This window comes from Microcaecilia unicolor, chromosome 7 (genome assembly GCF_901765095.1).
Source record: "Microcaecilia unicolor chromosome 7, aMicUni1.1, whole genome shotgun sequence".
NCBI classification, from domain to species: Eukaryota; Metazoa; Chordata; class Amphibia; order Gymnophiona; family Siphonopidae; genus Microcaecilia; species Microcaecilia unicolor.
In genome coordinates, this window is record NC_044037.1 from 304,281,081 (window position 1) to 304,305,555 (window position 24,475).

At 42.7% G+C, this 24,475-nt stretch overlaps 1 protein-coding gene across 1 annotated transcript in view; it reads left to right on the forward strand.

Annotated features, from left to right (window-relative positions):
- Nucleotides 1–222: 222 nt before the first annotated feature.
- The window catches only part of WNT10A (Wnt family member 10A), a 68,994-nt gene continuing 44,741 nt past the window's right edge, over nucleotides 223–24,475 (forward strand). Inside the window, exons 1-2 of the mRNA XM_030209284.1 lie at nucleotides 223–516; nucleotides 22,881–23,143. Coding sequence (XP_030065144.1) covers nucleotides 458–516; nucleotides 22,881–23,143 — 322 coding nt within the window. The 5' untranslated portion in view covers nucleotides 223–457. The remainder of the gene's footprint in view (nucleotides 517–22,880; nucleotides 23,144–24,475) is intronic.

Below are 24,475 nucleotides of genomic sequence, written 5' to 3' on the forward strand. Positions count from 1 at the left end.
CAAACTTAACTTCTGTCAACGGGGCTGCAGAGCACCAGGAGAGACCGTCTTCCCCTAACAGCACAGACCCCACAGGGGCAGAGGACACCAGGGGACCTTGCATGGAAATGACAGGAGAATAAACAGCATTTCTTCACTTCAAAAGGAGGAGGGGGGGGGGGGGGAGACAAGAGCCTTCTGGGCAGGTTGGAGAGGGGGGAGTTGCAAGAGACATTACCTGGATGAGGAGGAAGAAGACATGAGGCTTTTTTCTGCCCAGCAGGGACAGTGCCTGGAGCTCTGAAGGAGACGTTTGTGGCTTTTTTACTCTTTTCTGTGGTCTCTGGAACATGCAAAGAATGTTTGAGCTTCCCGAGCTGTCACTGGTGGGTCACTCCAAGACCTGAGGAGCTGCCAGCCCGCAGGCACTCTCTGCTGCCAGAAGAGGAGCAGTCTCGCTCCGTCTCAGGGCAGGAGCATGCTGCGCTCACATTGGCTACTGATTTCAGTGGCTGGGCTAATGCTTTGCACGCACAGGTAAGACGTTCACTGTTTTCTGACAGCCTCCTACCGCTCACCTTGGCCACTGGCCTGGGATGTGTCTCTCTCTCTCATCCCCTTACAATTCCCAAATCCGTGCAGACCTCAGGCAGGATGGGAGGCTCATCCCTACCTGCCTACCAGGAAAATAGCAAACCATAGCTCGGGAGATACTTCCTGGAACATCATTCCTGTTTTCAAAGAGAATGGAGACAAAACCAGGCATTTTTCAACTGAAATGTCCTGTTCTGTAAAAGTAGCACCTGAATGTATCAAGTGAATCCATGAAGAAAGTGTCACCCTGTATTTTGGTTTTGGTTTATTTCCACTTGCTTAAGGAATTTTAGTACCTGTGCCGTATGCAAAGCTCTGGGGTGACCACACCTTGATTATTTTGTGCAGATTTGGTCGTCCTGAAACGATATGGCAGAGCTAGGAAAGATTCAAAGACGGGTGGTCCAAAATGATAAAGGGAAGGCTGAACAGATGGGGCTCCGCAGCCTGGTAGGGGATAGGATGAAGGTTATAGCACCAGAGAGAAGGGCTGTTTAACCTTTCAAACAACACAGAAATACGAGGACAATCCATAAACTCAAAGAGCAGAAGTTTGAAAACAAATTTGTGAAAGTGTTTCTGCAATCAACTGCAGTTAAGCTGAGGATTCTGTGGCCAGATAATGCGGGTACAGGGCTTGGACAAGTGTCCGAAGGGCAGTTATTAGCCAGACTGGGTTGTGGATCCAGTGGGGGCGATAGATAGGATGCTGGGCTCAGTGGACCATTGGGTTGACCCAGTTGGACATTTCATTCTTGGTCAGCACAGCCCTAGTGGTTAGTGTAACAGCTCAAAACCAGGGACCCCAGGGTTCCCATTGTGCTTTTTCCACTGGTGTCACCTCTCCCTTCATAGAGCTCTATGTACTAAAATTGCCTGGTTTACTACTACTACTACTTATCATTTCTATAGCGCTACCGGACGTACGCAGCGCTTCACACTTGAACATGGAGAGACAGTCCCTGCTCAATAGAGCTTACAATCTAATTATGACAGACAGACAGGACATATCAGGGATTTACTCCTGGATTTGTAGAGAGGTGTGGTAGCCGTGTTAGTCCACTCTTAAAAGGTTATCAATAGAAATCAAACAAAATAAAACATGGAAAAGAAAATAAGATGATACCTTTCTAATCAAGAAATGTATTATGTCCAATAAAAAAGGTATCATCTTATTTTCTTTTCCATCTTTTATTTTGTTTGATTTCTATTGATAACCTCCTGGATTTGTGAACCTGTGGGGTGTCAGCACTGAAGGCTAATATATTCCACTGTCATTTTCTTTACACTGCTCTGACTAGATCCATTGTATATTCCCACTCACAGCAGCACACTCGAGTGGGTCCACCTGGCCTGCTGTATTTCTTTGTGGCTGAGGTTGCATCATAAATGCTTCCTTCCCATTCTCCTCTGTTCAAAATCGGTGGCGGGGAAAGTGATGAGGGGCATGTCTCTCTCTGTCTGCACTCCCATGTGGTAAGGAAAACTGTAAATTCAAATTGCAAAGCCAAATCCCATCCTTTAGAGGTAAAAGGGTTAGAGGACCCTCCTCTGGCATCCACCCTCTGGAACCTACTGCAGGGGCAGTGGAACATCTTTTTGATTGGAGGAGTCAAACACATTAGTCTTCAGCTCTGCCCCCCCAAGCTCTCTAGCTGTTGATGCTGAGTTGGGCAAAGTAGTGGTTGGTCCATGGACCCTAAGGCCGTCCTATTCCACTGCTTCTGTACTGGCTATTCCTAGGATCTAGGGGGGGGGGGCAGCAGTGATAACCCGTAGCGCATGTTCAAAAATGGTGCCACCTGAGCTCCTAGTGGACATGTCATGCTACTACCAAAAATACTAGGACTAGGAGGCACGCAATGAAGCTACAAAGTAGTAAATTTAAAACAAATTGGAGAAACTATTCCTTCACTCAACGTGTAATTAAACTCTGGAATCCATTGCCAGAGAATGTGGTAAAAGCAGTTAGCTTAGCGGGGTTTAAAAAAGGGTTGGCTGACTTCCTAAAAGAAAAGGCCATAAGCCATTATTAAGATGGACTTGGGGAAAGTCCACTGCTTATTTCTAGGATAACCAACACAAAATGTATTGTACTGTTTTGGGATCTTGCCAGGTACTTGCGACCTGGCTTGACCACTGTTGGAAACAGGATGCTGGGCTTGATGGACCTTCGGTCTGTCCCATTATGACAACACTTATGTTCTTATGTATCACTAAGCTTGCAGTGCTTTTACTGAAAATGTAGCCACTGGGGCAGGAGTGACCGGTCATCCATCAATTTCAGCTAGGGGAAAAGGAAGAGGGGGCATTTTAATTTAACAGGCCAGCCCCTTTGGATTATTTTTGAGGATCCTTCAGAAGGGAAGAACTAAATGTTAAACATCCATAGCTATCCCAGTACGTTTATGATACTGTATTGTAAAATTGGATTCTTACAACAAATTACTTTCATATGCAATATTCTTTGTTATGTATCCCATACTGTTTATTATAAGCCACATTGAACTCAAACTTGTTTGGGATAATGTGGGATATAAATGTCACTAATAAATAAATATATAGTAATGAAATAATTTACATTCATCTGCATGCAAACAGCTCATTATTTTTAATCCATGTTGGTAAATAACATATTTTGCCCATTAATTGATCAATAATGCTGCTTGGTAAATAGGGAATTTAGACTGTAAGGGGGGAAAGTTACCAACATTGGTTACAATTAAGATGGGTTATTTTATTGTTAACCTGTCATTGCATCAAATGGGACCTGTGGTATTAAGGATAGTCCACACTGATAACTACAATAAACCTCTGAGACAGTGAAATATCTGTAAGTAAGTTGTCCTGAGCTCAGATTTGGAAAGGAAAGCAATCAGACCGAACGTTCAAATCCAAAGTGGCTGCTGGAGACAGAAAGGGTGGGGGAGGGTGTGATGCCTGGTGGTCAGAGACTTCGCAGGTTATCTACCTTGCGCCCTTTCCCTTGGGGGGGGGGGGGAACAGATGGAGGAAATGAGAGGAAGAGTAGTTTTGTAGGTCAACTGGATTATGTTTTGCTCAGGATGGCTTTGGAATTTAAGGTGGTTCTGTCCTCGGAGATGTGTTTTCCGCTTCTCCTGGAGTGAGGGGTTTCTGCTCCATCGCCATGCTGATACCGATTTTGGATTTGGAAGGATAGGTAATCTTAAACTTTGGTCATGGAAGATGAACTGTTGAAATATGGAAAAATGATGGCCGATAAAGTCCATATGGCTTATCCAACCTCCTACAAGGTTTGTACTGTTCAATGAAGAGACGCACGGTTGCTTCGAAAGCTAAGAAAAGCTGAACATGGGAGACGACCAACATCTTGGAAACAAACAGTACAAGCTTAAAGTGTAGGGCTCGATTTACCAACGTGTCATCTACTATGTATGTATGTTACTTGCATTTCATACTGCCATTAATACATAACATAGTAGATGACGGCCATTGTATAAAATGCTAAACAGCACATATAAATGTATTTTAGCACGTGGTAATCCAATAGCACCTTTCAGCATATCTAGAATTTAGTCTGATGGAAGACTGATTTACAAACAAGAGGAAAAAAGAGAGGCTACTGAGGAAATTGGAGGGTCATGGGATAGGAGGAAATGTCCTATTGTGGATTAAAAACTGGTTGAAGGATAGGAAACAGAGAGTGGGGTTAAATGGGCAGAATTCACAATGGAGAAGGGTAGTTAGTGGGGTTCCTCAGGGGTCCGTGCTAGGACCGCTGCTTTTTAATATATTTATAAATGATTTAGAGATGGGAGTAACTAGCGAGGTAATTAAATTTGCTGATGACACAAAGTTATTCAAAGTCGTTAACTCGCGAGAGGATTGTGAAAAATTACAGAAGGACCTTACGAGACTGGGAGACTTGGCGTCTAAATGGCAGTTGACGTTTAATGTGAGCAAGTGCAAGGTGATGCAAGTGGGAAAAAAGAACCCAAATTATAGCTACATCATGCAAGGTTCCACGTTAGGAGTTACTGACCAAGAAAGGGATCTGGGTGTCGTCGTCGATAATACGCTGAAGCCTTCTGCTTAGTGTGCTGCTGCGGCTAGGAAAGCGAATAGAATGTTGGGTATTATTAGGAAAGGTATGGAAAACAGGTGTGAGGATGTTATAATGCCGTTGTATCGCTCCATGGTGCGACCGCACCTTGAGTATTGTGTTCAATTCTCAAGGTGCGTCTCAAGAAAGATATAGTAGAATTGGAAAAGGTGCAGCGAAGGGCGACTAAAATGATAGTGGGGATGGGACAACTTCCCTATGAAGAAAGACTAAGGAGGCTAGGGCTTTTCAGCTTGGAGTAGAGACGGCTGAGGGGAGACATGATAGAGGTATATAAAATAATGAGTGGAGTGGAACAGGTGGATGTGAAGCGTCTGTTCACACTTTCCAAAAAATACTAGGACTAGGGATCATGCGATGAAACTACAGTGTAGTAAATTTAAAACAAATCAGAGAAAAGTTTTCTTCACCCAACGCATAATTAAACTCTGGAATTTGTTGCCGGAGAACGTGGTGAAGGCGGTTAGCTTGGCAGAGTTTAAAAAGGGGTTAGACGGTTTCCTAAAGGACAAGTCCATAAACCACTACTAAATGGACTTGGGAAAAATCACAATTTCCGGAATAACTTGTACAAAATGTTTGTAAGTTTGGGTAGCTTGCCAGGTGCCCTTGACCTGGATTGGCCGCTGTCGGGGACAGGATGCTGGGCTCGATGGACCTTTGGTATTTTCCCAGTATGGCATGTGCTTCTCTTTCAGCAGAAAGATGTGCAACCTGGATGGTCACTATGGGCCAGATTCAGTAACTGTCATTCAAAAATTGCCACTCAGCACTATTTTATGAAGGATACTCCTGGATGAGTGCCCTTTACAGAACAGTATGTAGTGCTGACTAGGGGGCACGCAATGAAGCTACTAAATAGTAAATTTAAAGCAAATCAGAGAAAATATTTCTTCACCCAGCATGTAATTAAACTCTGGAATTCGTTGTCAGAGAATGTGGTAAAAGCAGTTAGCTTAGCAGGGTTTAAAAAATGTTTGGATAATTTTCTAAAAGAAAAGTCCATAAGTCATTATTAAGATGGACTTGGGGAAAATCTACTGCTTATTTCCAGGATAAGCAGCATAAAATCTGTTTCACTGTTCTGGGATCTTGCCAGGTGTGTGTGTGACCTGGATTAGCCACTGTTGGAAACAGGATACTGTGCTTGATGGACCTTCGATTTGTCCCAGTATGGCAACATTTATGTTCTTATGACTTACGTCTGCTGAAACCAACTGTAAATCTTGGTGCACAAGTCTATCCGCATTATTCTATAACACTGTGTCCAAATTTTTGGAACATCTCTGGCCCACCCATATCCCTCCCATGGCTGCGCACCCTTTTGGGCTGTGTTCTATGAGGTTTGGGCACCCAGTGTTATAGAATAATGCACAGGTAGATATACAAGTGCAACTCCTAAATGGTGCCAATTAACATCAATAATTGGTTGTTCGTGTCCCATTACTGGTTGCTAATGGCTCGTTAACCAATTAAGTTGCACATGCATCTCAGGATCGCGCCCAAGGACGACCTCTATGCTTAAAACACAGCAGCCAGGCTTATATTTGGCAAATCGCGATTTGACAGCGCCAAACCCCTACGAGAAAAACTGCACTGGCTCCCAATCAAAGAACGTATTACTTTCAAAATCTGCACCCTAGTCCACAAGATTATCTATGGTGAAGCCCCGGGTTATATGACTGACCTCATAGACCTGCCAACCAGAAACACAATTAGAACATCACGAACATACCTAAATCTTCACCACCCTAGCTGCAAGGGACTCAAGTACAAATCAATTTATGGATCCAGCTTCTCCTATATAAGCACGCAACTATGGAACGCATTACCGAAAGCCATAAAGACAATGCAGGACCACCTCAACTTCCGGAAATCACTAAAGAGCGATCTGTTCGAGAAGGCATACCCTACTGATCCAACTTAAGTGCCTGAATTCAGCAACACAACAAAACCAAAACTTGCAATGAACATTATATAACTCATCCTCTCTCGTTTCTCTAATGTGTCTGTAATGCATATATCTCACTCTCTTTAACATTACTCTGTATTTGTTTCATCACCGGAGGTGGTAATGCCTCATGGTACTATGTAAGCCACATTGAGCCTGCAAATAGGTGGGGAAATGTGGGGTACAAATGCAACAAATAAATAAATAAATAAATAAAATCCGGGGAATATGTCCTAGATGTGTCATATTAAGTTATCTTTAAGTGGATGTCATGCTACGCATAGGGCCACCACTAGGTGGCATGGTAGGAAATATAAGCTGGAAGAAAAGACCAGGTTCGCTGCTGGGGGAAGCTTACAAGGCAGTAATGGTGCTGATAGTTAACTTCCTGTTTTACTCAGCCACCTCTTCTATGAGCTAATGGACACTGTCCATGACAAGAAGATCAAGAAATAACACCAAACTTTTATAGTCTAGTGATTATGCCAAGCCTGTCTTTAAGCAGTTTTTGAAAACTATTCTAAGTGAAGAGGGATAACTATTATGGGGATAGGGGAGAACTTAACCTAATGTGGCACCATAGGTGAGCTAAGAATAGGGAACAGGGTTTCAAAAAAAATATACATTTTGGGTATAGATTACTGTATGTGTAAGGAGAGACTGCTCTGCTTCACAGCTCTGAGGTGGCATTAGAATTAGATCGTATACATAACATAGTAAACATAGTAGATGATGGCAGAAAAAGACTTGCACGGTCCATCTAGTTTGCCCAACAATTTAAACTCATATGTGCTACATTATGTGTATACCTGACCTTGATTTGTTTCTGCCATTTTCAGGGCACAGACCATAGAAGTCTGCCCAGAACAAGGCCCACCTCCCAACCACCAGCCCCGCATCCCCCCACCGGCTCTGCCACCCAATCTCGGCTAAGCTTCTGAGGATCCCTTCAATACATCAAACAAATATGCCCAGTCAACTTGGTCAAACGCTTTCTCAGAGTTTAAACTAACCACCATGCTTGGCAACTGAATACGTTGGCAGCACGACTTTTCTTATGTTAAGAACAGACTGGTGTCCCTTCACAAATCCGGTCTGCGCTTCACAAATTAGGGTGGGCAAATATGTTGACAACTGGTCCACTAATATACAAGCAAGCAGTGCTTTTTTTGTGCCGGTACGCACCTTTTTTTTCCTAGGCTCACCTACCCGCCCGTAGCTCCCCAGCCCTGCTTTCCGTTCCTGCCACCCGCGATGCCCCTTTTAAGCCCCCGTCGAGTTCCAGCGCCCCACCCCCACCCGCCTACGGTTAGGTAAGACAAATCTATGAGGGGGGGGGGGGAAAGGCTTATGAGAGCAGAACTACAGACCTCAATAACCTTAGATGTATTGATATCCCAGGAAAAGAGATTAGGGCAATTCTGTGTGGTTCACATCTCAGCAATATTAGAGTAACGAGAAGAAAAGAAAACGACAAAAAGGTGGAAGCTGAAGACCTAGAAGAGAAAAATGAAATGAGTATCTGGATATCAAAGCTAATGAGAGGCAATTCATATTAAAATGATCCGGGAGGATGAGAAAATGAGATATATGAAGACAGGAGGAAAAGGGAAAGGGTAACCCAAAAGTTAAAATGTCAAATCAGCTTGAAACTCCACATCAAACGCAGTGGGCAGGAAACTTCTGGGATGGAGGATTTAATCAGAACGTGGAATGGCTGATGAAATAGAATACTTGTTATGAGAAGGGATATAGGCCAGAAGGCATTTTGGCAAGAAGGCTCTGAGGAATCCAGGCCTCCCAAAATATTAAAAAATGAATAATAACAGGGAAAAGATGTAGAATCCCCTCAGCTTACAACTGCATCCTTCCATGACCACAACTGACTTTGTAACGGGGCAATTCCTCCTATTTTGTTTTAAAAGTATTTCCATGTAACTTCCTCGAGTGTCCCCTAGTCTTTGTACTTTTGGAATGAATAAAAAAATCTATTTACTTCTACACCACTCAGGATTTTGTAGACCTCAGTCACATCGTCCCTCAGCTTTCTCTTTTCCAAACTAAAGAGTCCTAACATCTTTAGCCTTTCCTCACATAAGAGGAGTTCCATCCCCTTTATAATTTTCTTCGAACCTTTTCTAATTCCGCTATATCTTTTTTGAGATACAGCGACCAGAACTGAATGCAATGCTCAAGGTACGGTTGCACCATGGAGTGATACAGAAGCATTGTAGATGACCTCATGGGCAAGGAGGAGTTTTCTCATCCACACATTTAGTTTTTCATGGTCTTAGGCCATTCTACCATACCAAAGTTTATTTATTTATTTAGATTTTGCGCACCCCTTTTTCAGTAGTAGCTCAAGGTGAGTTACATTCAGGTACTCTGGATATTTCTCTGTCCCAGGAGGGCTCACAATCTAAGTTTGTAGCTGAGGCAACGGAGGGTTAAATGACTTGCCCAGGAGCAGCAGTAGGATTTGAACCCACCACCTCTGGATTATAAGACCAGTGCTCTAACCACTAGGCCACACTTTGAAATTCTGCATGGAATCTTGTTATTCTTTAGAATTCTAGAATCTTTATTTATTTAGATTTTGCTCACACCTTTTTAGTAGTAGCTCAAGGTGAGTTACATTCAGGTACTCTGGATATTTCTCTGTCCCAGGAGGGCTCACAATCTAAGTTTGTACCAAAGGTAATGGAGGGTTAAGTGACTTCTCCAAGATCACAAGGAGCAGCAGTGGGATTTGAACCGACCACCTCTGGATTGCAAGACCAGTGCTCCAACCACTAGGCCACTCCTCAACTAGCAACATTCCACTAGAATCTCAAATAGTGGCAACATTCCATGTAGAATCTCAAATACTTATTTAGATTTTGCTCACACCTTTTTCAGTAGTAGCACAGGGTGAGTTACATTCAGGTACTCTGGATATTTCTCTGTCCCAGGAGGGCTCACAATCTAAGTTTGTATCTGAGGCAATGGCAGGTTAAGTGACTTGCCCAGGATCACAAGGAACAGCAGTGGGATTTGAACCGGCCACCTCTGGATTGCAAGACCAGTGCTCTAACCACTAGGCCACTCCTCCACAAAATTATATGAGAGTGCAGAAAATGCCAGTTGATTAATAACCTGTATCTTATTCAGTGATGTTAATGCACTTTTCAGTATCAGTTTTAGTCTCCTATAATATTCTTTACTGATTTTTTTTCTCTGGGCAATTTCTGCTGTTCCTAGATATTTATATACACTTTCCTGTTCTAGTCCCCTTATCTCACAGAGATGTTTTCAGTTTTGCTCAACTCGCCCCTAAGGAAAATAAACTTAGCACATTTGTCCAGCCCAAAAGTCATCTTGATGTCATCTGAAAAGCTTTTCACCACTTGAAGTTCCGCTAATGGCTGCTCTCTGGAACTTTCAGGTCATCTACAAAGAGTAAGTGTGATGTAACCTCTGGATTGTTGGCATCTTGTGGAATAAGACTAAACCCATAGTCCAAGGAGTTAATAAGAGTACTCAGTGGATTAAGTGACAAACAAAACAGAATCAGGGACACGGAATCTCCCTGAAATATGGCTTTCTAAATCTTGATGTTAGGAATGACAAATTGTCCGTCTGCGTACTGCAGGTGGAGCATGGTTCGCCACATTTTCATGGTGGACTTGATGCATTCAATCAATTCAGGGTTTATTGTTGGAAATTTTAATGACAATTTATTATCCAGGAATGCGGGATGCTTCAAAGTCAATCCATGCTAAACTAAGATTTCTGCTTTTCTCAGCACTGGCCATGATGGCTTTATTCAACATTAAGTGGTCTTTCATTCCGTAAGGTCCTCTCTTATTGCCCTTCTGCTCGATTGTCATGATGTTATTACAGTCTATAAGATCGTATATTCTATCGGCATCTATTACAGTGAACCGTTTATAGGCTGTGGTTAGACAAGTTTCTTGTGACCTGGCTTGGCCACTGTTGGAAACAGGAAACCGGGCTAGATAGACCATTGGTCTGACCCAGTATGGCTACTCTTATGCTCTTATCAGTCTGTAATTTTTAGGAATGTTACTTGGATCTCTTGTTACTTGTTCTGCCCGATATCAGCCAATGTGGTGTCAAATCTGTCTGTGTGATCAATTGATTTTGCAATTTGTTATGTCTTGGTGGAGAGACGTTGAGCCAAAAATTGGTCACTCCATCTCTTCCAGTTTGGGGCTCTTTTTAACCTGTTTTCCCAACTTTTTTGTTGTTACTTCAGACCATTCCACAGGGTTAATGTTTACTCGTTCCAAATCTCCTGTGCACAGGGTAGCCATTCTGCATCTTTGTTATGCTCCACAGGGTCCTCATATAAGTTTCTCCACAATGTTTCTGTCTTTCACGGGACTGATGTTCTTTTCCCAGTTCCCTGTAGAATTGTTTCGGGTTTTCTCTAAGTAATTTATTTCGATATTTTTCTTTTCTGTTTTCTTCATATCTCTGCCATTTTTGTGCTTCAGCTGTTACTTTCAATTTATTATTGGAGCACATGAATTTAAGATCTTCATCAATGCAGCATGTTTTAATTTGATATTCTGGATCTTCCTCGGTGTCTTTGGTGGTCGTGATTCTTTTAGGTACCTATCTATCAAGGACGCCTCTAATCACAAAGATTTTATTTTTCCCTCAATGCGGGTTTTCCATGGAGGAGATGTCTGTCTCTGTTTCTTTCAATCCTGGACCCTCAATGGTAAAACCTTTTCTGTAATAATTTTGGCTGCAGAACGGTGAATTTGGTTAATTTTCATAATATCCAAAGGTTGTCTTTTTATATAAATTATGGTGTTATCTTATTTATCAAACTCCTTACTCTAGGTGTTAAATTCAACTTGGGTAACCTTTCCTTCTCCTGGAGCCCACATATTAATCTATATCTATATAAGCCAGCAGCTCCATTTCTCCACCTCTTGGTTCTTCTCCTGCAATTCTTCTTCCTGTCCCTGATTTATCATGCTATCTTGCATTTCTGGAGCACCTCTCTCCATCTCCACCTCATCTATGACAGATACTTTCCCCGTTTCTGCCTCCAAATGCCGTGATACCTCTCTTCCTGTACTCCTTGTTGAATCCCCTTTCTCCCTCTCTGTTTCTCATTTTTCATAATCACAGCTGTTTCAAGACATCCTCACTCAGGTACCGTTCTTTAATTTGTCCAATCAAGGATCTAAGATTGGAATCAGTTGCCTTTTGAAGCTTGTTCTTTGATATTAAATGGAGCACTAAAGACAGACCTGTTCAAAAGAATATACCCCACCGACCCAACATAAAAATACCGGACACCTATGACACAATGTAACCAAAGACCGTATTGGACATTACCTGACTCTTCCTCCCCCTCTCCCTCTCTAAGTTCCCCCCAATTGTACCCACCATACATGTACCTTATCTACCACAATATCACCTTGTATTCATTCATACCTTGTATTTGTTCAGACCGGAATCGGCTAACGCCGTTAACGTTATTATGTAAGCCATATTGAGCCTGCAAAAAGGTGGGAAAATGTGGGATACAAATGTAACTAATAATAATAATAATATATTTCCAGTTAGGATTCTTGAATGCTGCCTACCTCATTGAGTGGAACATCAAGGAAATACAAGGCCTTGTATCACACCTTTGTACCCTTGAAAGACACAATTCAAAATGCATCAAAGTAGGAATTTCTTTAACTGATTTATACAACATACCCTACCCTTTCAGCATGAAAAATAATTATAGAAATATTCAATAGGTAATTACAAATAAGAATCCCAAATGTCATAGATAATCCAAATTAGCTCCTTTCCAAAAATGGACATGACTTAAAGCCTACAATAAATTAAACTGAGCCCACCTGTGTCTTATCACAATATTTCAGCTGATTTGAATATTCCTGAATGCAGAATCAAGATGTTTGCATTGTATGAACTGAATATGAAGCAAAGGTCTAAACATGCCAAGCATGAAGCTGCCAAAATAAATCTGTGATGAAGTTATTCAAAAGTATAGGATTTCCTTGTCCATAGAGGGTGTACAATCTGACAAGGTCAATATTTAGCCTGCAGTGGTCAGGGTATTTTAAAATTTAAATATGTTTAATGTGTCACTTTCGTATAACACTCAAACCTAGCAATTCTGTTTATGATCCATTAATGATCTATGCCCTGATCATGGCTGGACAGATTTGGATGAGCTAGAGTGGGGCTTCAATGACAGCTTCAGGAGAAAAAGGCCAATGGGGGGGTCACTCATGCCAGGGGGAAAATCTATGTTGCCTTCCAATGGCAAATATCTGGACCAACATGAGTCCACTACAAAGCGTTTATGTGTGCCCTCCCATGTCCGCCTCACAGCCTTATCTAAGATATGATATTTCTCAGTTCAATCTTTTTATTAATTTTATACATAAAAACAGTTAACGAAGAACAATCAGTAAAAAAACCCAATACAGCAAACAGGGAATCCAGAGAATTAAGCAGCAAAGAATAGCAAAAAGACAATGTGAGGGATAAAGTAATATGACCCCCCCCCCCCCTATGGTTCTGTAAATGACCCAGAAGTGAGGAGAATGGATGAGAATACCAAAAAATATATTTATTCGCATAAAAAATCAAAATTAAAAAATTAACAATGGTTGTATGAAGTATAAAACGGTCCGTTTTATACTTCATACAACCATTGTTGGGTCCGTTTTATACTTCATACAACCATTGTTAATTTTTTAATTTTGATTTTTTATGCGAATAAATATATTTTTTGGTATTCTCATCCATTCTCCTCACTTTTTTCTTTCTATCTCACGGTTTCGTGAGGGTTTTTACCTCCTTTTTGTTTTTTGTTTTTGTTTTTTCTGTAAATGACCCAAACAGTATCTGTTACTGAGGGTCATGTGTGTTAGTGATGAAAAGAACATAACCAGATTGGATGCACCTGAAAACACAGCAATGAGTTAAATAAAAGAAACAAGGAAGGAAAATCAACCAGTGTCTATATATTTGTTAAAGTCTTCCAAATTTTCTTGATCCTAGCCAATTGGTTGAGGGGTCCTTTTACCAAGCTGTTGGGAAAAGGGCCCTGCGGTAGTGGCAGGGGCCATTTTTCCTCCACGCTAGGGTCCATTTTACCGCAGCGGGTAAAGAGCCCCCAAACAAACATGGCCATGCAGTAAGAAAACGTTTACCGTGTGGCCATTCGGCGGGGAGCCCTTTCCGCTACCCATCAAGGTGACAATAAGGGCTCCCATGGTAACCCAGCAGTAATTGGGCAGCACGCGGGCGATGGACAGGTTACCGCAGCACAAGCCATTTGCGGGGGGGGGGGGGGGTTCTTTTTCCCCTGGAAATGGTGCATGCTCGGGTCAGAACTACCGCCGGCAGCCGCATTGGGCAAGAAGTAGACCCGATTTAGTTTTCAGTAAGCCCATGTTGGGTAAAAAACTCCCTAAAGCACAGGAAAACAGAGTTCCATCAGAATGTAGCATTATTGGAAATAGAATTCTTCCAGTTACCCGTGCTATGTTGATAATAAATAGAAGTAAAACAAAACAGAGAAAAGAAAATAAGATGATATCTTTTGGATTGGACTAACAATACACTTTGGATTAGCTTTTATTTATTTATTTGCTGCATATGTATCCCAGATTTTCCCACCTATTTGCAGGCTCAATGTGGCTTACATTGTTCCGTCATGGCGATCGCCATTCCAGAGTGAGAGATACAAATGGTGTTACATGAAGATCATGAGTGACGTGGTAGATTAATCAAACAAGTATAAAGAGATCACAGTTCAGGATAAGAGAAAGTAGTATTGCGTTAAAGTTCATATGATGGGTCGTTGCGGTATGCCTTGTTGAAGAGGCAGGTCTTCAGTGATTTCTGAAAGTTGGTTAAGTCACGCATTTTTTTCACGTCAAATTCAAGCTTTTGAAGGTAACTCTTTTTTTTTTTCAGATCAGAAATGACCATGATATGTTGAAAAGCTAGCAAAAATAAAATGACTAACAGTTTGCTTACTGGGGATGCATAATGTAAAGTTTTTATGGAAGAGCGAAAAATAAGGAGAGATAATGAAGGATTTGAGATGTCTGCAAAAAACTTCCCAATTGTCTTTCAGGACACTTCCAAAGAATGTGTGAGAGAGTTCCATTTGCCTGTTCTCAGTGCCAGTAATGCGTTTCAGATATTAGACCTGCTTTGTGCATTCTGCATGGCGTCCACAGTGTTCTATGTGTAAGAAAGAAAAAAGTTGGCGGATAGGATTGGTCTATTCCTAGAGTTCCAAAAATGGTCCCAATCAATTTCCACTGTGGAGTCTCTTCCATCTATAATTTCTGAACAACCAAGGTTTTGGCATAAGTGAAGTTATGCAAATCTTTGTAGCATAGAGATGCCGTGGAACGCATTGTCACAAGTGGTGAAAACAACTTATGATTATCTAAAATTCAGAAAGTCCTTAAAGACTCACCTATTCAGAAGGGCATATCCGAATGACCCAACTTAAATGACTCAACCCTTTAATCTCACTATTAAAGATCGTATTGGACATTAATGAACTCTTTTACCTCAACCCAACTTGATTGAATCTTATCTTCCCTATCCCAATACAACATTTTGTACCTATCCCGTACTGGATTTGGCGAATGCCTTCACGGTATTATGTAAGCCACATTGAGCCTGCAAATATGTGGGAAAATGTGGGATACAAATGTAACAAATAATAATAATAATAATAATAATAATAATAGTATGTCTAAAAAGCTTGCTCTTTAAGCGAAGGTCCATGAGAGATGATACTTCCTATACAATAGCCTTATAGAAGGAGGATGCTTGAATGCAATGGCGCAGTTCAAGCCACCGATAACAGAGTGCACTACGTAGGCTCTAGGAGGCTTGTAAATCAGCAAAACGTCTCATTTTGGGGTTGTTGATCAGTTGATTTGTTGACCAGATCCCATGGTTAATCCAAGCTTTCTAATTTATTAATTTATTTTCAAACTGCACTATTTCTACAATTCAACACATAATTTAAAACATATTATAAAATAAAAGACGTAAAACATAAAAACCAAACTAAAATAAAATAGGACAAATAACATCCACATTGTTTAAAAAGAAGCCTTATATAAAGTCTAGGTGGTCTTTATAGTTTGATATCAGCATAGAGTCTCTTTATCCAAATCAGAAATTCATATCAAAGGCCTGATAAAACAGGAAAGTATTTAGTTCAGTTTTAAATTCCCTTAGGTCTCTCAAGGATTGAATCTTTGCTGGCAGATCATTCCACAGTTTGGGTTCAACAATATAGAAAATGGCTGTCCTGCTTTTTTCAAGACGTATTGTTCGGAAAGATGGTATATCCATCAGATTAGACACAGCTGATTGTAAAGTAAGTGATGGTTAATGCAGATGCAGAGTAGATGATATTACAGGAGAAATCCTAATTATTAAGACTTTAAACACAAGTAATAAAACCTTATAATGAATCCGATATTCAATCGGTATCCAATGTAATGCAATCAAAGTAGGCATAATGGAGTAGATTCTATATATCATGCCTAAAAAATCGGCACCCAAACGAAATACACCTAGGCGTATAGATACAAAGCATTGATAAAGAAGGCTTGCCACAGAGACAAAAACTCATAATAATAATAGTAACACCTTTTTTCAGGTCCATCAGAAGCAGAAAGACCATGAGGGAATCCTTGGGACCATTAGATCATGAAGGAGTAAAAGGGGCACTCAGGGAGGAAAAAGCTATAATGGAGAGACTGAATGAATTCTTTGTTTTCGTATTTACGGAAGAAGAATAAGAGATCTACGTGTACTGGAAATAGTGTTTAAGGGTGACGATGCGGAGGAACTGAAAGAAATCTCAGTGAAACTGGAAGACGTACTGAGCCAAATTGACAAGTTAAACAGTGATAAATCACCTGGACCGGATAGCATACACACTTTGGTACTGAAAGAACTCGAAATTTCTGATCTGTTGTTAGTGATCTGTAACCTGTCGTTAAAATTGTCCATAGAACCTGAAGATTGGAGGGTGGCCAATGTAATGTCAATTTTAAAAAAGGGTTCCGGGGCGATCCAGGAAATTACAGACCGGTAAGTCTGATTTAGGTGTCAGGCGAAATAGTGGAAACTATTATAAAAAATAAAATTACGGAACACATAGACAAATATGGTTTAATGGGACAAGGTCAACATGGGTTCAGCCAAGGGAAGTCTTGCCTTTCCAATTTGCTTCATTTCTTTGAAGGCGTGAATAAACATATGGATATTGGTGAGCTGGTTGATGTAGTGTATCTAGATTTTCAGAAAGCTTTTGACAAAGTTCCTCATGAGAGACTCCTGAGAAAATTAAAAATCACAGGATAGGAGGAAATGTCCTTCTGTGAATTGTACTGGGGTGGGTGCTATTTAACATATTTATAAATGATCTGGAAATTGGAATGTCAAGTGAGGCGATTAAATTTGCAGATGACAAAACTATTCAAAGTTGTCAAAACACATGTGGACTGTGAAAAATCACAGGAAGACCTTAGGAAACTGGAAGACTGGGCATCCAAATGGCAGATGAAATTTAATGTGGAGAAATGCAAAATGATGCACATTGGGAAGAATAATCTGAATCATACAGTAGTTACTTGATGTTAGGGTCCACATTAGAAGTAAGCATCCAAAAAAAAAAAAAAGATCTAGGCGTCATTGTTGACAATATGCTGAAATCTTTTGCCCAGTGTGCAAACAGGATGCTAGGAATTATTAGGAAAGGGGTGCAAAATAAGGCCAAGAATATTAAAATGCCTCTGTATCACTCCATGGTGTGGCCTCACCTTGAGTATTCCGTTTAATTCTGGTTACCAAGAATCCAAAAATATTTGGAAACACATGGGCTCATTTTCGAAAGAGAAGGATGCCCATCTTTCGACACAAATTGGAAGATGGACGTCCTTCTCACAGAAACATCCAAATCATTATAATCGAAAACCGATTTTGGACGTCCCCAACTGCACTCCGTCACAGGGACGGCCAAAGTTCAAGGGGGCGTATCGGAGGCGTAGTGAATGCGGGACTTGGGCGTGCCTAACACTTGGATGTCATTGACCCATAATGGGCTCATTTTCGAAAGATGGACGTCCTTCTCCCAGGGACGTCCAAATCGGTATAATCGAAACCCGATTTAGAACGTCCCCAACTGCACTCCGTCGCAAGGACAGCCAAAGTTCAAGGGGGTGTGTTGGAGGCGTAGCAAAGGCAGGACTTGGGCGTGTCTAACACTTGGACGTCCTTGATCCATAATTGAAAAAAACAAGGTCGTCCCTGACGAGCACTTGGACGTTTTCACTCAGACCTGTTTTTCTTATGACTAAGGTGCCCGAAATGACCAGATGGCCACCAGAGAGAATCGGGGATGACCTCCCGTTACTCCCCCAGTGGTCACTAACCCCCTCCCACCCTCAAAAAACATCTTTAAAAATATTTTGTGCCAGCCTCTATGCCAGCCTCAAATGTCATACTCAGGTCCATGACAGCAGTATGCAGGTCCCTGGAGCAGTTTTTAGTGGGTGAGTACACTTCAGACAGTCGGACCCAGCACCATTCCTCACCCCACCTGTTATGTTTGTGGAGGAAACAGCAAACCCTCCAAAACCCACCAGAAACCCACTGTACCCACATCTAGGTGCTCCCCTTCACCTGTAAGGGCTATGCTAGTGGTGTAAAGTTTTGGATAGTGGATTTGGGGGGGGGGGGTTGGGGGGGGCTCAGCACACAAGGTAAGGGAGCAATGTTCCTGAGAGCAATTTATGAAGTCCACTGCGGTGCCCCCTAGGGTGCCCAGTTGGTGTCCTGGCATGCCCAGTTGGTGTCCTGGCATGTCAGGGGGACCAGTGCACTACAAATGCTGGCTCCTCCCATGACCAAATGGCTTGCATTTTGTCATTTCTGAGATGGACGTCCTTGGTTTTGATTATCGCCGAAAATTGGAAATGTCCATGTCTAGGGACAACCATATTTAGGGACGACCAAATTTAAGGATTTGGACGTCCATGACGGTATTTTCAAAACGAAAGATGGATGTCCATCTTGTTTTGAAAATACGGGTTTCCCCACCCCTGGATCGGGACATTTTGCGAGGACGTCTCTTTCGAAAATGCCCCTCCACGTATACTAATAAAATGAGTAAAGTGTTTACCACAATCCAATTGAAACCAGGTTACGTTGCTATAGGTAAAGGATATAATTAATTAAAGTAAGCCTCAATTGTCCAGGGTGAGATTACATATTATCAAACACCCCCTATTGGACATCTCATCATAGACTTGTAATAACAGACCAAACCCGATCCCCACCAGGACCACCTCCACTCTGCCCTTCATTTATTAAGTCTGAGTCAGCCTGAATCTACAATACTAAATCCAAAATGTTCTTAACGTACCTATGGGGATCATATTTGTTAAAATAGATCAATTAGATATGGATAGGTTTGAGATCAAAATTGCTGCTGAAAGCCATAGAGCAGAAAGTAGAAGTGCAGTGAGTAGAGGAAAGATTTCTGCCTGCACCGCTATAAGGCAAGTAAAGCCAGATCAGATAACACTAAGAATATACAGCAGACTGCAATATAATCTAACATGCTTCATTCACTGTTTAGATTAACAATTACGCACAAATATAGAGCAGAGGTATAGAAGCAACATCTTGAAGCAAAGTAAATAATTAGAAGAAATAGTGTCATTAGCCATGCTCCCCCTCTCATCTGTTTCCCAACCTTCCCATGCTCCCTTTGCCTTTCACCCTTCCTCTGTCTCCAGCCCCTTCTGTCTCTTACTCTCTAGCCAGTTTTCTATCTGCTTTCGTTTACCTCCTTTCCAGCTCCTCCATTTCTCCCCTAACCCCCTAACCCTGCAATCTTTCATAGTCCCCCTCTCACCCTTTTCACTGCCTATCAACCCCTCCAGGATCTTCGTACTATAGTCTAGTGTCCCTGGTAGGCAGGAACACCCCCCTCACCCCATCCCGGGGTGGCTTCAAAATAGTGTTCATGTGCCCTAGTGATAGACTCATTGGGAGGAGCTTGGAGGGGGTTTGCCGGGATTGAGCTTGAGGAGGACAGGGGATTGAAGGGGGATCTGAGCACTGGGCTGACAACCATCATCGTTGTGATCTAGAACAAGTCACTTAACCCTCCATTACCTCAGGTACAAACTTAGATCATGAGCTCTGAGACAGGGAAATACCTACTGTATTTGAATATAATGCACCATGAACTACTACTGAAGGTGTGAGTTAAATCCAAATACATACTATCTCTACCCCCTCCCCATCCTTAGAGGGGAGGCATAATCAAGGACAGCCAACATCTCCACCCTGGGCCCATCCTTGATTTCCAACTTAAATTGCTTGGCCATCTCCCTCAAAAAGTTGACAAAAGAGAGCTCCCCTGGGGGAGACTTTCTCCTTTCTTGAGGTGGAGAAGGGTCTGTGGTAGGTCATGGGATCCCTCCTCTGAGAGGTCTTCTGGCTGTACATCAGAGCCCCAGGATCGGTTCGTATCTGACTTGGCAAAGTATTCCTCATGGGATATCTGAATCTGCATCTGTCTTGGACCACTGGACAGGTAACCAGGCTCTGGGCAGAAGTGATGAGGTATAGGTCCTTTCCTGGACTCTGGAGCTGCTTCCTCCTGATGGGCTGGAAAGAGCACTGCACCAGTTGGTACCAGCTCCGATGCCTGACAAGGTACTGGCATCGATGAACGCCCAACAGACGGGGCATGGGTCTCCATTGTACAAAGTCTACCATCCTATGGTATCTTTCATTAGTCTATCGAATGGAAGCTATCTACCCTACCCTTTCTATCCCCCATCCATCCTGTAGAATCTATCCATCCTGCCACATTCTTACCATTCTGAGTCACACTCTTTACATTCTTTGGGATCATTACTTATTTCTGGTTGTCAAGGCAGACAGGTCTCCTTTTATCCATATAAAAAGAAGGCAGTGGTGTGTCATAACATTATCGAGACAAGGAGCACATTCCTGGCCCTAAGGCAATGTAGCACAGAAATGAATAATGTACCACTAAGGAAAGCCTGCTGTGAGCTCTGGCCCACTGCCAGGGATACCCTGGAAGCTGATTGATGGGGAGGGAAGTAGAGCTCTCCTGTAAATGGTTTCACCTCACTGTGTGACCCGGGTTATAGTTAGAGCTGGACTGTAAATGTCCTTTCTTGGGGGACGTATTGGATTTCAAACGTGTTCTGTGATGTCAGCTCTGCCTTGCTTTTTGCCTGAGCCCTTGTGGCTTTATTCTGTCCCTAGATATTCTGACTGTTTCACTGAGATCTGCATAAGGCCATAACCCATGTAAAGAATGAGATCCAGACCGGACCACTAAGTGCAGGCCTACACAAACAGGGCGATGACGCTGGGCGCTTAAAAAAAGGAGAGAGGGCGTGGGAACGGGAAGGGAAGAGGACTGGAATCAGGCAGAGTAGGGAGTCATGGGATGGGGGTGGGCATTAAGTTTGGGGAGGTAGGCCAGGGAACCAATCATGGGGGGGGGGAGGTAGGGGAGGAGCCAAGCCTGAGCAGTAATTAAAAAAATTATATGCATGCCCTGCCCCCAGCACCAACATTCTCTAGTAAGCTAGAGGCAATCAGACCCCCCCCTCCCCCGCTGGAGACATAGCCCCATCAGAAGGCTTTGCTTGTTTCAGTGCAATGGAGGTAAACCAAAGAGCCCGCAAACCTAATACGGGGGGGGGGGGGGGGGGGGGGGGATGGGGGGGGTTGAGGTTTATGCTTCAAGAAATGGACCCTTTAGAGTGAAGACTCATGTAAGGGTTTGGAAACAGTAACCCCTCTTTAACGGAGGGGCATGTTCAAGATACAAGAGAATCCTCCTGGCTTGGACAGCTGGGGGTAGGGATGACTACCATCGGAGGACTGGGGTGAGCCCAAGGAGCAACCAGCTTGTACGGCAGTGTCTGTTGGTCAAAACTGTGAGTTTCAGTTATCGATATTACAGTGGTTGAAGTTCTTTGGTGTTCTCTGCAAGCAACGTGGCTCGAGGTTACTATAAGTTTAGCAAGTGAGTAGGGGAAGATTACAGGATGTTGTATATGTTACTTCCTATTTGGGGTATTCAATTGTAAACAAGGAACAATGCTATAAATGTAACCATGCTGCCGGCTTTTCAATAAACCATTCCTTTTCTGAAGAAATATTATGCTAGGTCATGATTGGAAAGAGGGTATGGAAAGGGGAGGGTCGAGCAGGAACAGTAACCGGGTCGGAGTCTGTCCTGTTTGAAAGATCAATTCCTTTGTATTCTCAAAGAGCCCAAACACTGCTAGTGGGAAGTGGGTGAGACCAGAGTTATCTAAATCTGTGTGAGAATATACCTGCATCAGCAAACAGCTGTGTTCTGTGCTAGGCACCTCTTTGTGCAGGCATTCATTACATTTTGGTGTGGTGGGGGGCACTGTTTCTTTCAAAATGTTATGGGGCGTAGCCAGACGCCCAATTTTGCGTGGGCCTGGGCTCAAGATGAGTGGGCAGAACTCCGCCCTGTCCCTCAAGTGATTTGGTCTCTCCCCCTCTCACTTGCATACCATATGGTCTCTCAAACATCCCCCCCACCCCGCATACCTTTTAAATAGCAGATTTTCACCGTCAGTGAGCAGCAACTAAATCACTGCTCATGTTGGCCCCACAACCTTCCCTCTGATGCCCCTTCCTGTTTCTGCATAGGCGGGAATACATCAGAGGGAAGGCTGCGGGGCCGGTGCGAACAGTATGTATCAGTCGCTCCTCACTGGAAGCGAAGATCTGCTATTTACAAGGTATGCAGGAGGGACAGTTGTTGGTAGTTTTCAGCTGGTGGGGCTTGGGAATCCCTACCAGCCACATCATAGGTGTGCTGCTACTGGGTGGGCCTGAGCCCACCCGGGCCCAACCTTGGCTACGCCACTGGTTATGTTCTAAGAGTCAAACTTTATGCTCTCACCACAGAAGCACAGGTTTCCTGGCTCTTTACTTGTACTCCCAGACTGCACTAGGGAAGAGGTGGGATTGGAACCCAAATCTTTGGCTTTCCCTACGTTATGTTTCCACCCCCAGGCTGCACTGACAAGAGGGACTTTATGGTTTCTCTAGTTACCGCTTGCAAGATATGATTTGTTTGGGCTCAAGACAACTCATAATTATTTGGTTCTTTTTCAGGTCAGTTTGCAATGAAATCCTGGGTTTGAAGATTCCATCGGACCCTGTTCTCAACGCAAACACAGTGTGCCTGACCCTGCCTGGCCTGACCCGGCGGCAACTAGAAGTTTGCATGCGGAACCCAGATGTGACAGCTTCGGCCATCCAAGGGATCCAGATTGCTATTCATGAATGTCAGCAGCAGTTCCGGGAACATCGATGGAACTGCTCCAGCCTAGAAACCAAAAACAAGATCCCGTATGAGAGCATACTCTTCCGCAGAGGTAACACTCCTCCTTTAGTCTGTATTCCTAAAGAGAAGGGCTCAAAGAACCTGCTCCCAACTGGCCTGCACAAAGAGAAAGCTCAGACAGCCATCTGTATGTGGAATTTATCCACCCTACAGTATCTTTAACCCATTCAAAAGAATTTATCCAACCTTCAGTATCTATCCTCCATCCACCCTACAGAATCATCTCCCATCCATCAGACAAAATCTACCTTCCTATGGTATCTTTCATTAGTCTATCGAATGGAAGCTATCCATCATACACTATCTATCCTCCATCCATCCTATAGAATCATCTCCCATCTGTCGGACAAAATCTACCATCCTATGGTATCTTTCATTAGTCTATCGAATGGAAGCTATCCATCATACACTATCTATCCTCCATCCATCCTATAGAATCATCTCCCATCTGTCGGACAAAATCTACCATCCTATGGTATCTTTCATTAGTCTATCGAATGGAATCCATCCATCCTACACTATCTATCCTCCATCCACCCTACAGAATCATCTCCCATCCATCAGACAAAATCTACCATCCTATGGTATCTTTCATTAGTCTATCGAATGGAATCTATCCATCCTACACTATTTATCCTCCATCCATCCTATAGAATCATCTCCCATCCGTCGGACAAAATCTACCATCCTATGGTATCTTTCATTAGTCTATCGAATGGAAGCTATCCATCATACACTATCTATCCTCCATCCATCCTATAGAATCATCTCCCATTCATTATACAAAATCTACCATCCTATGGTATCTTTCATTAGTCTATCGAATGGAATCTATCCATCCTACACTATTTATCCTCCATCCATCCTACTGAATCATCTCCCATCCATCAGACAAAATCTACCATCCTATGGTATCTTTCATTAGTCTATCGAATGGAATCGCTTCTCGGCCTTTTGGCTAAGATCAAGTGTAGTCTATCGAATGGAATCTATCCATCCTACACTATCTATCCTCCATCCACCCTACAGAATCATCTCCCATCCATCAGACAAAATCTACCATCCTATGGTATCTCTCAAACACCCAGCCTTTAAACATCCCTCCCATGACCTGTGCCCTTTAATCATTGTCTCATACGCCCCCCATCCATGATATGCACGCACCTCTCTCCCAACATGCTCCTCTCAAACACTGGGCTCACATATCCAGGACTGGAGGCACATTAGACAGTTGCTTTGGGTTGCAACTTTTGGGGAGAGTGGCAAAGGGCAGCTGCATTCAAAGCAAGACAATAGAAACTCAAAGATCCTTCAGCAAATACTTAGCCCACAGGGAGGGGGCGCTGTTTTTGAATAGGGACAT